The sequence below is a fragment of the Osmerus eperlanus genome, chromosome 13 (genome assembly GCF_963692335.1).
Source record: "Osmerus eperlanus chromosome 13, fOsmEpe2.1, whole genome shotgun sequence".
NCBI classification, from domain to species: Eukaryota; Metazoa; Chordata; class Actinopteri; order Osmeriformes; family Osmeridae; genus Osmerus; species Osmerus eperlanus.
Genome location: NC_085030.1, coordinates 4,202,666 through 4,215,771, shown reverse-complemented (window position 1 = coordinate 4,215,771; position 13,106 = coordinate 4,202,666). Strand labels below are relative to the sequence as shown.

The 13,106-nt window shown below is 45.4% G+C and overlaps 1 protein-coding gene and 1 long non-coding RNA gene across 3 annotated transcripts; both read left to right on the top strand.

Moving 5' to 3' along the window:
* Window positions 1-5,076: 5,076 nt before the first annotated feature.
* Window positions 5,077-6,666, top strand: LOC134032550 (uncharacterized). 2 transcript variants are annotated; one of them, XR_009932032.1, is made up of 3 exons: window positions 5,077-5,826; window positions 5,967-6,103; window positions 6,196-6,666. It is a non-coding gene; the product is annotated as an uncharacterized LOC134032550 (long non-coding RNA). The 2 variants fall into 2 exon arrangements; XR_009932031.1 differs by having other exon boundaries at window positions 5,967-6,666.
* Window positions 6,667-8,186: 1,520 nt separating this feature from the next.
* aldob (aldolase b, fructose-bisphosphate) lies at window positions 8,187-12,579 on the top strand. Its single transcript, XM_062475778.1, has 9 exons — window positions 8,187-8,344; window positions 9,046-9,158; window positions 9,279-9,490; window positions 9,830-9,884; window positions 10,627-10,787; window positions 11,173-11,256; window positions 11,428-11,602; window positions 11,801-12,000; window positions 12,325-12,579. The coding sequence occupies exons 2-9, from the start codon at window positions 9,047-9,049 to the stop codon at window positions 12,418-12,420; spliced, it is 1,095 nt and encodes a 364-aa protein (XP_062331762.1). The 5' UTR covers window positions 8,187-8,344; window position 9,046; the 3' UTR covers window positions 12,421-12,579.
* Window positions 12,580-13,106: the final 527 nt, after the last annotated feature.

The following is a 13,106-nucleotide window of genomic DNA, read 5'->3' as shown; positions in this document are numbered from 1 at the left end:
AATCTCCAACATATTTACTGTCTTATTTTCTAGTGTTGACTATATATACAATCTTGCAATAATAGGCTAACAGCTTTCCAAGACCATGTTTGCAATATCATGATTCCCACATTGGCCACAAATGACAATGTGACAAACACATAAGTATTGAATACCCCATGTCTTCAACATGGAACCATTGTTTCCAACATGAATATAATCAACTCTACTTTAATTGATGGTTGATCAATTATACTCATTATGAGTGTCAGATGACTCTAATCAGTTTAATTGACCCCTCCATTACATTCTCACGGTATATAAAGGAGAGGTCTAGCCTACTTCTCAAGCGGAACATGGCTGCAATACAGCAGATAATACGATTGAGAGCGAGAGAGAGCGATGGCGTCCCAGAAGTGGCTGGTAAGGCTCAATGCCTTTGTGAGGATTCTGCCACTCTACATAAATACCGGCTCAGGAGGACTGACATCCTGATGCTCCTGAACCTGGTTGAGCTTGTGCTTTTTTCAGACCACACTTGTCCCCACAACAAGAGGGGACAAGTGTGGTCAAACATAACATCCCCCAAGTCATAAGGGTAATTGATGGCACCCTCATTCCCATCCTCACCCCTTCCAATGAGGGCCATGTTTTCTATTGCAGGAAAGGCTATGCTGCCATCAATTGCCAGGTTGTCTGTGACCATCAGGGGCTCATCACAGATATTGTGGCAAGATGGCCTGGCGCTGGCAGCAGCCATGACTTTTGTTTTTTCTAATTCCTCTGTTGGCCAGGAGGCACAAGCTTCCAGGGATGGATGGCTGCTTCTCGGGGACAGTGGGTATCCATTGAGGCCATACCTTTTTACTCCTGTCGCCAACCCCCACAACGAGGCTGACGAGAGATACAATGAAACTCACCGTGTGGCCAAGAGTATCTTTGAGAGGACTCTTGGCAGATGGAAGATGAGATTCAGATGTCTCCACAAGTCGGCTGCAGGTCTTCTTTTCCACCCATCTAAATGTTGTGCAGTTATTGCAGTAACTGCAATGCTGCACAACATAGCTGTAAGAGCTACAACACCCTTGGGTCCTCAAGAAGACCAGTTGGAGGAAGATGGTGAGGAAGAAGAAGATGGGCCTCCCCTGCAGGCCCATGATCCCCGGCATGTCCAGTATCTGGCTGACTTTGAAGCACGGCAATGTGTCATTGATGAGTTTTTTGTGTAGGCCCTGAATGGCTTATGATTTTTGTATGAGTTTTTTGTATGAGTTTTCACTCCCTCCCAGCCCCTTCACCCTGTGACTTCCCAGTCAACCCTGTGGAATCCTTCCATTTCCTGGGCGCTACCATCTCCCAGCACTTTTTGTAAATCTCTCTCTTAGAGGCGCTTTGAATAAAAGCGTCTGCTAAATGAATACATGTAAATGTAACATCAGCTCCCTCACCAAGAAGGCACAACAGGATGTACTTCCTGTGTCAACTGAAGAAGTTGATCTGTCAAAGACAATGATGGTGCAGTATTGGGTACTGACAATGATGGGTACCATATTTGAGTGCATCCTCACCTCCTTCATCACCATCTGGTACCCTGCCTTGGACACACTGTTCCAGCCACTCCCCTCCGGCAGGAGGCTGCGGTCTACCCGGACAAGAACCTCTCGCCTAAGGAACAGTTTCTTCCAACTCTCACTGACTCATGTCTAAATGGACATGAGTCAGTGACCTTGTAATGTACTTTAAAATTATTTTGACTGTTTTTGCTGTATAATTATAGAAAACGTACATCCTACTCCAGAAGAAATGTATACAATTTTCTGTTTCTAAGCATACTTAAAAGTACTGAACTTTTTTCTAAGTATACTTATAAGTATATCACAAGTGAACTATTTTCTAAGTATACTTCTTACAAAAGTGAACTATTTTCAAAGCATACTTAAAAGTATATCAAAAGTGAACTATTTTCTAAGTATACTTCTTACAAAAGTGAACTATTTTCTAAGTATACTTCTTACAAAAGTGAACTATTTTCAAAGCATACTTAAAAGTATATCAAAAGTGAACTATTTTCTAAGTATACTCCTTAAAAGTATATCAAAAGTGAACTATTTTCAAAGCATACTTATAAGTATATCAAAAGTGAACTATTTTCTAAGTATACTTCTTAAAAGTATATCAAAAGTGAACTAAAAGTGTACTATCCACATTTTAGTATACTTATAGTATACTTTAATATACTTTTTTTTTGTAAGGGATCCCAAAGGTCCAAACTATCTAAGCCTGTCGAGTAGTGTCTCCAAAACAATGAATTATATCCACACATAGCCACGATCTTGTTGCTTCATTCTGCCTTGGCCAATAAAATTTTTGCACTCTCTCACGCACTATCGCTCATTGAAAGAGATGATTCGAATATTTACGATTGGAGAGTGTCAAGATGGCCACTACACTCTGACCTTTCGATTGACACCTTGTTTGACCCAATAGGAGCTTCCGTGCCTTCCAGCCCTTTGTCCGGACCGCTGTTGCGTGTCCTCCTTTTCGCCCTTTTGTCCTCCTTTTTGACCCTCCCTTACAAAAAAGAAGTACTATAGTATTATAAGTATTATAGTATAATACTATAACCGATAATATAGGGATACCATATTTTCACCTTGGTTAACCAGTTGAGTAGCGTCACCCTACAGTAACTGTCTGTTCGTCGTGTGTGGGCGCTACGGCGTAGGCTACCATCACGGATGTGTGAATTCGGACATTTCAAATGAGTGTTTCAATAGGCATACAGACTATTGTAGCTCTATCATGCGCTACGCTGGTGTGGCAAACATGTAGGCCTACTGGCAAGAGGGTAACGTAACGGCTAACAGGTCTAGCGTTGCTAGCTACCGAGTGTCATGCTACTTGCCGGAAGGAACGAGCAAGCTAGCTAGCTACGGTTTGGGAATCACTCATGCTGTGGGAGCGTGGGGATAATTTGACTCACGCATCTAAGTGTGGCAATGCAAATCGTTGCGGGTGTGATGGGCCGTCAGAGTGCCCCTACGCTGTGGCTAGTGGGTCGATGGGTAGTGTTGCATCATCGCATGAAGGTACATCTATCTGCATTACATGCTTCGAACCATTCAATATCATCAGTGTTAATGTGACTGCGTTTACATTTAGTCATTTAGCAGACGCTTTATTCGAAGTAACAATATTTAGATTCACAGCGAGTACATAGGGTATCAGTTACGAGTAACCAACGATTGTAACAGTCCCTCTTGTGTCGTCTGTTCTGAGGGAATGGACTTAACTCTAGCATTCACATCTCAGCAGACAGCTAATTCTCAGCCTGCCTGCAGGTCGACAACCCCTGGTCCGCGCTTTCTGCTGCATGCCTCTCAGTGGCACCTAATTGGCGTCGGTGGGCGGCAGCTGTAGCCTACTCTCGGTGGAGTGGTTTCGGCCAACGCAGCGGCCCGCACATATCGACACGCTGTCGGTGGCTCCATGTTGGATCCTGGTAATGAGCACCAGTCGGCATCGTGCACCTGCTGGACGATATTGGCAGGATGTTCCGTGATCTCCACCCGCGCTGCATCTCGGTGTTCGGACCCGGGGGCGCCTACTTTCGCATGCATCATGCCCCAGAGTTTGTGTCCCGTCTGTTGGACTTCTCGACACGTGGCTAATTTTCGTGATAGTGTGGACGACGGTTGCGGACGGATATGCGTTCTGAGTAGGCTGCGCGGCTCCACAGAATCCATAGTGTCTGAATCGAGATATCTCTAGAGATGCCCTGGACTTGAAACTTGAAAGTTGAATCCAGGGGGGAAGGAGCCTCGACTGGGGGCGGAAGTGAGGGGGCGGGGGTTGGGGTTGGGATGTAAGACAGATGTGGGGCCTAAGTTTGAGTGTGTCTGCTCTTCTGGGGGCTTTGTCTTAGTGCCAAAGTGTGTGTTGGAGTTTGGGGAGTGCGAGGTAGACTCTTGCTGTTTAGTGTCTGATACAGCCTCGACTGACAGAGGTCTGTGTCGTTTACTGCTGATTGGGTCAACTCTGGGCCGTGAGCGGGACTGGGGACACTCAGGGACTCCTGGTTGGTCAGGGCGGACGGTAGTGGGAGTGGATTGGTTGAGGGGCCGTGTGGTAAGAGGTGACTGGACCGAGGAGGTGGTTCGTTTGACTCTGGGGGTGACAGGGTTCGTTTCTGGTGTGGGGGGGATGAGGTCACCAGAACCAGGTCTCTCCTCCAGTCTCCCTCTTGTATCTCTGTGACTGTTGCTCTTTCCGGTCTCTCCACTAACAGCCCGCCTCTCTGAGAATGCTCGCTCTCCCTCACTAGCAGACTGCGTCCGCGTGTGTGTGTATCGACCCCTCCAGGGGGGGGTCGTCCGTCATCCGTCTCCTCGAGCCTCCTGCGTTTGGCCACAGGGGAGAGAGACGGGGCTGGAGGCTGAGCTGGGGGGCTGGGGGGGTGAGCCCGGGGATGGTGCTGCTCTCTGAGGGAGGGTGGGGTTGAGTAAGGGGGGGAGAAGCTGGAGCTGGAAGGACGTGTGTGGCTGGGGTTGGAAGTCAGAATCAGAATTCGGTTTATTGCAGTCTGCTCTTGTCCTTGGCAGTGGCAGCAGCATACTAGATGGTGATGGAAGAGGTGAGGATGGACTCAATGATGGCTGTGTAGAAGTGCACCATCATTGTCTTTGGCAGGTTGAATTTCTTCAGCTGCCGTAGGAAGTACATCCTCTGTTGTGCTTTTTTGGTGAGGGAGCTGATGTTCAGTTCCCACTTGAGGTCCTGGGAGAGGATGGTGCCCAGGAAGCGGAAGGACTCCACAGTGTTGACTGGGGAGTCGCACAGGGTGATGCGGGTGAGTGGGGCTGTATTCTTCCTGAAGTCCACAACCATCTCCACTGTCTTAAGTGGAGGTCAGAAGTGCGTGTTTGGGAATCAAAGGGAGTGGAGATATGCTTTGGACGGGGTCCATCTCTCCCCTCTCTTGCCCCAACTCTGAATGGATGAAATGGGGGGGGGGGTGACTGTGGGGGGGCACTGTGATGACACATTATAGATTCAGTCATCTCACTAACGTTTTCTCATTTTATTTTCCTCAGCATGGACACTCTTGTGACCATTAAAAGCATACTAGCTGGTTGCAAGTCTCAAGCAGGGCCCCACCGTCGGCTTCCACCGATAACTGTGGCCGTTGTGGTGACAAAAAAGTGGACCATTGAACAGGATGAGGAGGAAATAACTGCCCAGTCATCCCAAGACCAGTTTGACCTATGCACCAGTGACCAGTGTCTGATAAGTTGTCAGCTTCTGATGGGTTGTCAGTGTCCAAATTCACCTTAATGGAAGACACATTAAGGAAAGTTGCTGCTGGGAACGCATACATAATTAGAAATTACACTACGTTCAACACAAGACAATAAAATTGTCAGTGTACCTGACAATAAAAGACTTGAACGTGAACTTGAACAAGAGGGAAAGATACAGTACTTTCTAGGAGAGAAACTGTTTTTTTTACTAGTGTGACAGAAAAGCTACTAAGCCTATTCCCATACTTACCACTTGACTGAGAAGACATCCATCTCAGGGTTAGAGCACAATATAAGGCCTAGTAACCTCAGTAAGTACAGGGAATTCACTACAAGCTGTATGAAACATGCAATGCATGGCTAGCCTCCCCCACCTCCTTGTAGCTTGGTCTGGCCAAGTGGGTTAGACCCATCAGTGGGGGCTGTGATGATGTGGATATCATCCTGTGGCAGGAGCAGACCATCTTCCCAATTACTCCTGGACAAAGAGCCACAATTAGCCATTGTAAACAAACCAACCATTCCAGTAATAAAGTAGGAAGTACCGGTAAGTAATTATTTTCAGGTTAGTGATAAAACACGGGCAATGTGTTTTTCTTGCTGAAATTATTTTACAATGAAAAGAAAATCACAGAGGCAGGCAGAGAAGATAAAAACATTAATTTTAGTTTTTAATATGATTTGCAGTTTTATCATTATTCCACGAATATGGACTAGTGGTTTAATGCTTCATCAGAAAAGCTGTGCGGGGGTTTGCAGCACTCCAAAGTGAAGAGGAGAAAATAAAGGACCCTCAACCCTCCATCAGCAACACTGACCCTTCTGTAAGTTTAATCATAACCACAAATAATAACTAAACCACTATATTCACTACAGTTAACCAATTACAAGTTTATACACACTGTATGTCAAACAGGAGCTTGCGCCCTGAAACCATGGGGACTAAAAGAGAAGAGGAGATGCCCCCGACCCTGAACCAGCGCTCCCCTCAAGCAGTCCAAGAGCTCTCTACAGGGACCGAAGTGAAGGAAATTCACACCCAAGAGACCCCCTCCCCATGCACAAAAGGCCTCAGTCTCCACTGCTGCAGCGAAAAAATGATGGCCACTGCCCCACCCCAGTTAACTGAATACTGCAGTACAATACAGTGCCTTAAACAGGCCTAATCATGAGGATGAGCAGTTCGTTATGAGCTGTAACATGAGCCTCTTGCCAGCATTCCAGATGCTGGATAAAGGTCCTCATGGGCTTTCAGAAACTCCTGCATGAAGCAGAATTTTGGGACTTATAAGCCTTGTGTCACCATTCCACTTTGGGCAACATGATATGGTATGTTTACACCATGCTGAGGTCAGCTTTATTTTTCTCAAAATAAACTTTAATTGAAGGTTGGATTGTTGTCATTTTTTCCAATGTTACATTAGGCTGAATTACAAAAAGGTGACACTTTTTAATCATCTTTGCAGAGGGGTGACAGTAATTCTGTCCAGAATTACTGTAAGGAATTACTGTAAGGGACAAAACCTTTCAGTTTGACAGATTTATTTTAACCTATTGTACCTTTAAGCAACACACTAGATCAGTGCTAAGTAGCGTATCATATCAAACAGACATGTTCTAACGCAGTTCTGATACTAATCCTGAAAGGTTGCATCCCTCTGGACACCGTCTGCACTGCACTCTAGACTGTTAGTATGAAATTAAAAGAAATTACACTTAATATATCGCTGCCACCAGACCCCCCCCCCCCCCCCCCCCTTTCCAGGCTGCGCTGCCCCTTTCTTGCTCTTTGTCTCTTTCTCCAAACCGTGTGAAACATACTGGGAAACATACTGGGAAACATACTGTGAAACGATATAACAGAGCTGGACTCCAACATAGAACGGTTGTTGAGACCATTAGTAGGCCTACAGGGTCAAGGGTCCATGTTGTGCAAGCAGGATTTGAAATAGATCTCGTCAGTGCCTCATACCTGTGCTTGCCTCATATCTGGTCCTGTCACCTAAGGTCCTTCAAATAAGGATTCAAAGTTGATGCAACCCTCTCAGATGTTCCATAAAGATAAATATCAATTCAATATGTCGGAAATACTGTAGATGTCAGCAGAAGCTGGATAGAAATAGAACTTGCTGTTTTTATTGTTAAAATCGTAAAAAGAGAATGTGGCTCCTTTCTATTGGTGTGCATTAACATGAGTAATAAGCAACACAAAGACCTACTAGGTTGATGCCTATGCTGGAACAATGAGGCAACACAAGTAATACTTAGAGACTCATTCCCAGATGCCTGAGAAGGAGACTTCTGGCAGCTGAACCAGTTGTTTCCTGTTATATATGCAAAGCATTTTTTAGCTTCTGACCTTTGCAGTAACATAAAAAAGTTAACATGTATATTACAGTAGGTTACTTGTTTATTGCACATCATTGACTGTAATATTAGGAAATCCAAAATTCACATGTTTATTATATAGGTTATATTCTGTAAATTGACACGAATCTGCATTGTACATAGCCTATTCTGCACACACACACACACACACACACACACACACACACACACACACACACACACACACACACACACACACACACACACACACACACACACACACACACGAAGGAGACTTGATACTGAGAGCTCAAATTCCGCAAGACAAGAAGTAAACCTGTAATCTACGATTGTAATATATATACTTAATGTAATATCAATAAGTAGGCCTACCAACACTAACACAAAGCTTAGTATGCAATACTTTTGGTAATCAAGCGCAAACGTGATCATGTTTTGTGTGCTGCATTTTTAAGTCATCCATTTGCGCTCAAAAAGAACTTAAAGTCCACAAAGGAGCATTGATACCCAAACACACCCCCTTCTGACTGCCTCAACCAATTACCTTTTCCAGCGGGGATGCACGCCCGTGCCACATCACGCACACCCCTTCCTTGTCAAACTCGTTTTCTGCTCTGCAATAAATACCCCGTCCTAACTACACTTCGGTCTTCACAATTAGTCCTGATTTAGCAAGGTAGCAACTTGTCCTGGTGTTGACGTCGACATACATTCAAGTAAGTTTATTTATGTCTGTTCAACTTCACCTAAAGTTTTTTGTATGGTATGTAGTTGATCGTGTTTACCATGTGGTGGATGGTTTGCAACAACAAAAAAGAGAAGGAAATGCGATGATTGTATTGCTGTATTGATGTTGGGTCTGAATGATTCATAGTATGCGGAACTGCATTGAGTTTTAATCTTGGAAAAACAAATGTAACAAATTGATTGCATTTATGGAACTAAAGTGTCTGGATTGCTGCATTTATTTGCTGATACCGTTTTCTTCAATGCATAGAATGGCACGGGCACCAGTTCTGTATTTCATATAGCTGCATTCACTGTGTTCATATTGTTACATATGACAGCGTGTTCTGCACACCTCTTGATACTAAAACTGTTCCTAGTTTTTGGACGATTTTCCCTTCACCCAGTACATTGCTTCAACTTTTGGCAAGGCTTATTGACTCCCCGTGAACTGTGAACTTGTTTGTCCACGGAGAGAAGGCATGAACGGCCTATCAACGCTGGACTAAAGTTCAAACTTCACAGAACAAATATTTACAGAGCTGGTGTGCAGGAGAACAAGTGGAGAGTGCTGAAGATTCGCAGTTGTCCCCTTTTTTTTATCTTTTAGATGAGCAGGGAACGTGCAACCATTAAGTAACTATTTTATTTCTTCACACTGTCTCACTTTCACAATTTTTTTTCTCAACAGGATGACTCACCAGTTCCCATCCCTCTCTCCGGAGCAGAAGAAGGAGCTTGCCACCATCGCCCAGAGGATCGTGGCTCCAGGAAAGGGCATCCTGGCCGCAGATGAATCCACAGGTGAGGAGGTTGACCTGGGTAGGGCAGATGATGAGGATGGGCGTGAAGGATCCATTAAAATAGCTGGTGGAGTCCAGAGGGCTAGTTGCATTACTTGACCAACAACATTTTCTTTGCAAGGCACCATGGCTAAGCGCTTGCAGAAGATCAACGTGGAGAACACAGAGGAGAACCGACGTTATTTCCGCGACCTCCTCTTCTCCGTTGACGACTCCATCTCTAACTGTGTGGGCGGGGTCATCTTCTTTCATGAGACGCTGTACCAGAAGTCTGACGGCGGCGTCCTTTTCCCCCAGGTCATCAAGAACAAGGGCATCGTGGTCGGCATCAAGGTAACTAGCAATGGGAGGCCTCTCAAAGGCCAAAGCTTTAGGCAGCGTTTCTCCTCAGAATTGCAGTGCCTTGTATTTACTTTGCTGCAATAGTGTATCACCCGTGGTTCATAAAATTCAGACCCCAAATGGATCAACTGCGTATGTCTACTTTTTACTGCACAGTTCCATTGCCCATTAATTTAAACTATTAATTGCCTAGTTGATATATAACCTCTCACAACTGCACACAAGGTCACAGTACACTGCACCTGAGTATACTGTATGGCTTATCTACTGTACCTTGACCTATGGAAAGGATTTATAACTTCAAAGCCTATTGTTCTACCCTCTTTCCAGGTTGACAAGGGCACTGCGGCCCTCAATGGTACAGATGGGGAGACAACCACACAAGGTAAACAATTTCACCTCACAACATTTGGGTTTGGAAACTGTGGTGGAAAATTCTGACGGTACTGTGTAGTTTGACTAGTCAAGAAGGCGGTTTCAATACAATTTATTTAGTTTGTACAAAACTTAAGAAAACAGAATACTATGTGACTCGTCATAACAAAGGAAACGTATAAGTTACAGTTCGGAAGAGTGGTGAAGAACATCACATATACACTGCCTTTATGTAAACTTAGAACAAATGGTCTTCTAGATGGTCAATCAATCAATGTAGCGGTCTCTGTGATTGGCTAGCCCTAGTCAGTGACAGTTTAAGACAATATAACCCCCAGGCCCAGTGTCCCACAGTTCTTTGATGTTTGCATCTCTCTCTAAATGAGGAAATAGTAAATGAAACACACGCAGGACACAATCTCCTTGGCCAAAAGGTCAGAGCAGCTGCCTCATTGACCCCTTCTACAACATCTTCCCTAGGTCATAAATACCTTAAAACAATACAAAATGCTTTACCCATCCTCCAGGGTAAAATGTCTCAGCCTTTAGCAACTCAAACCTTACTTAAACTAGTCACTGGCTGTCCTTTTATCAATCAACAAAAGAGCTTACAGATTACATACATATACATGCTCATGCCTGGGAACTACAAACGCATAAACTGGATAGTAATACTCGTTTGTCAAAAGTATTGTCAATGAGATGATTGCGTATTGGCAACCCACAAGATGACCCCCCTCCTCCCCCCTCAGGTCTTGACGGTCTTTCGGAGCGCTGTGCTCAGTACAAAAAAGACGGTTGCGACTTTGCCAAGTGGAGGAGCGTTCTGAAGATTTCCGACGGATGCCCGTCCGCCCTCGCTATTGCAGAGAACGCCAACGTCCTCGCCAGATACGCCAGCATCTGCCAACAGGTATTATCATGGCCTCTACCGAAGACGATGTCTTAACCCTCGTGCTGCCTTCGGGTCACATGACCCAAAGGTTCACAACGAACCATCGTTGTGTTTACCCAATTTCACCCAATACAAAAACAAATAAAAATAATTTTCTTTTAACCATTGCAATGTGGGGGGTCTGAGACAGCCCGACAGTTAAAAGAAAATGCTTCACTTTGTTTTTGTATGAGGTAAATTTGTCGCAATACGACAGTGGGTCACAATGACTGATGGGTCAGAATGACCCGAAGATAACACAAGGGTTAACACTCATTCCTTTTTTTCTACCCGTTGTGAAGTCATCGATCTGTAAGCAGCTCATTTGATAATGACCAAGTAAAACTGTTCATGTTCCATACAGAACGGCCTGGTGCCCATTGTGGAGCCAGAGATTCTCCCTGATGGCGACCACGACCTGCAGCGTTGCCAGTATGTCACAGAGAAGGTGAGTTCTCAAACCTGGCAACCCTTACTGTCAAGTTAACCTCGAGAGGTCACCCGATACGAGTACTAAAGTATTTCTGCCCAACTTTTTAATACTGATGACAGAAAGCAATGATGCCGAATTTGTAGCTTTCACTTTAACCATTTAATATACTGCCTCTCTCCTCTCCAGGTCCTGGCAGCTGTGTACAAGGCTCTGTCTGACCATCACGTCTACCTGGAGGGAACCTTGCTGAAGCCCAACATGGTCGCTGCCGGACAGTCCTGTCCCAAGAAGTACACCCCTCAGGAGGTCGGCATGGCCACAGTGACCGCTCTAAGGCGCACTGTTCCCGCCGCTGTGCCCGGTGAGAGGGTGGACCGTCCCTGATTGATACCCGGTGTTATTCAAGTTTGTTAGACCTACTGGTGCTATGCTGACGACAGACTTGGTTCTGTTTTGAATCGATTACCAACCCTCTTATCACCCTGGCCAAAGTCAAACTGAATGGTTGGTTCTTGGTTGAAAGGACAAGAAAAGTCAAAATTGTCTTTCTTCCTCCCAGGCATCTGCTTCCTGTCAGGAGGCCAGAGCGAGGAGGAGGCCACACTGAACCTCAACGCCATGAACCAGACGCCCCTCGGTCGGCCGTGGAAGCTGACCTTCTCCTACGGCCGTGCACTCCAGGCCTCCGCCCTTGCCGCCTGGCAGGGCAAGGCCGCCAACAAGAAGGCCGCCCAGGATGCCTTCACCTCCAGGGCCAAGGTAAGGCTGAGTGGTAACGGGAACAACCAGACAGGGCCAATGTGTCCATATTTTGGGTGGGATTACAATACACAAACGGCATCAGGTCTAATTTGTGTAACTTCATTGGGTATGGGCCTCCTAGGAAAAGGGCAACAGTGTGAACACTTAACCTGGGCAGATAGATATTGGGGCTTTCTTCAGCATTGCAGCTAGTTCAGGATTTTCTAGATGAAGCATTTGGAATTTACTGGAAAGACTCGAGGTGTAATGTTAGACTTATAATACTAATGTCTGGGCTGTTGTATTGTGAGACCTGGATTGATGTTCTCCTTTCTGTTTCAGAATAACAGCCTGGCCTCCAAGGGAGAATACAAGGCTTCGGGTACAGCTGACCAAGCCTCAATGCAGTCACTCTACACAGCCAGCTATGTCTACTAAATCCTAAACTATAAACATGTGAAATTATGTCTTCAAGATGCCAATTAGCAGTCCTATTACAGCCAAAATGTAAGGGCGAGATCCAGTTGTCTTTCTGCTGCAGGTTGACCCGCACAGACCTGCAGTTGGAATGAGTGGCAAAATAAAATGTGAACTGCATGAACCAGTGTTGTACCAGTCAATTTAGGTAACATTATGGAAAGCTAAGAGGAAAAATGCATGCTAATCTCATATGGAGTAGGGACTTTAGTATACATTTCAGAAGCAAATGTTATTGTGGTTCAGAGGTTGACAACTGTGTGGATGACTCAGATGGCCATTCTGTTGGCCAGGTGCACCAGTCAAGCCTGCGTGTCAGGGAGCAGCTAGGTGAAGTGAGGGTGAATAGCTTCAGGATGGTCGTTAGGTTGGTCTTCCTGGCCTCATCCACCGCGGTCCAACCCCAGATGTCATACGCCTGTGGCTTGACAAATCTTGTAAAAACAATTTTTTGGTGTGGTTTAGGGATCTGCATTTCACTGCTTACACTTTCCAGGGTAAGATTGAGAGTAAATGTGGGTGTGGCTAGCTCTTTATCAGAGGGCTGATCCTGTGTTCCAGCAGCCTGGTCACCATGTTGGAGTCCCCTGAGCCCGACGGCAGCGTGCAGGGCGTTTTGGCTGTTAGTCACACAAGTCCAGGTTCAT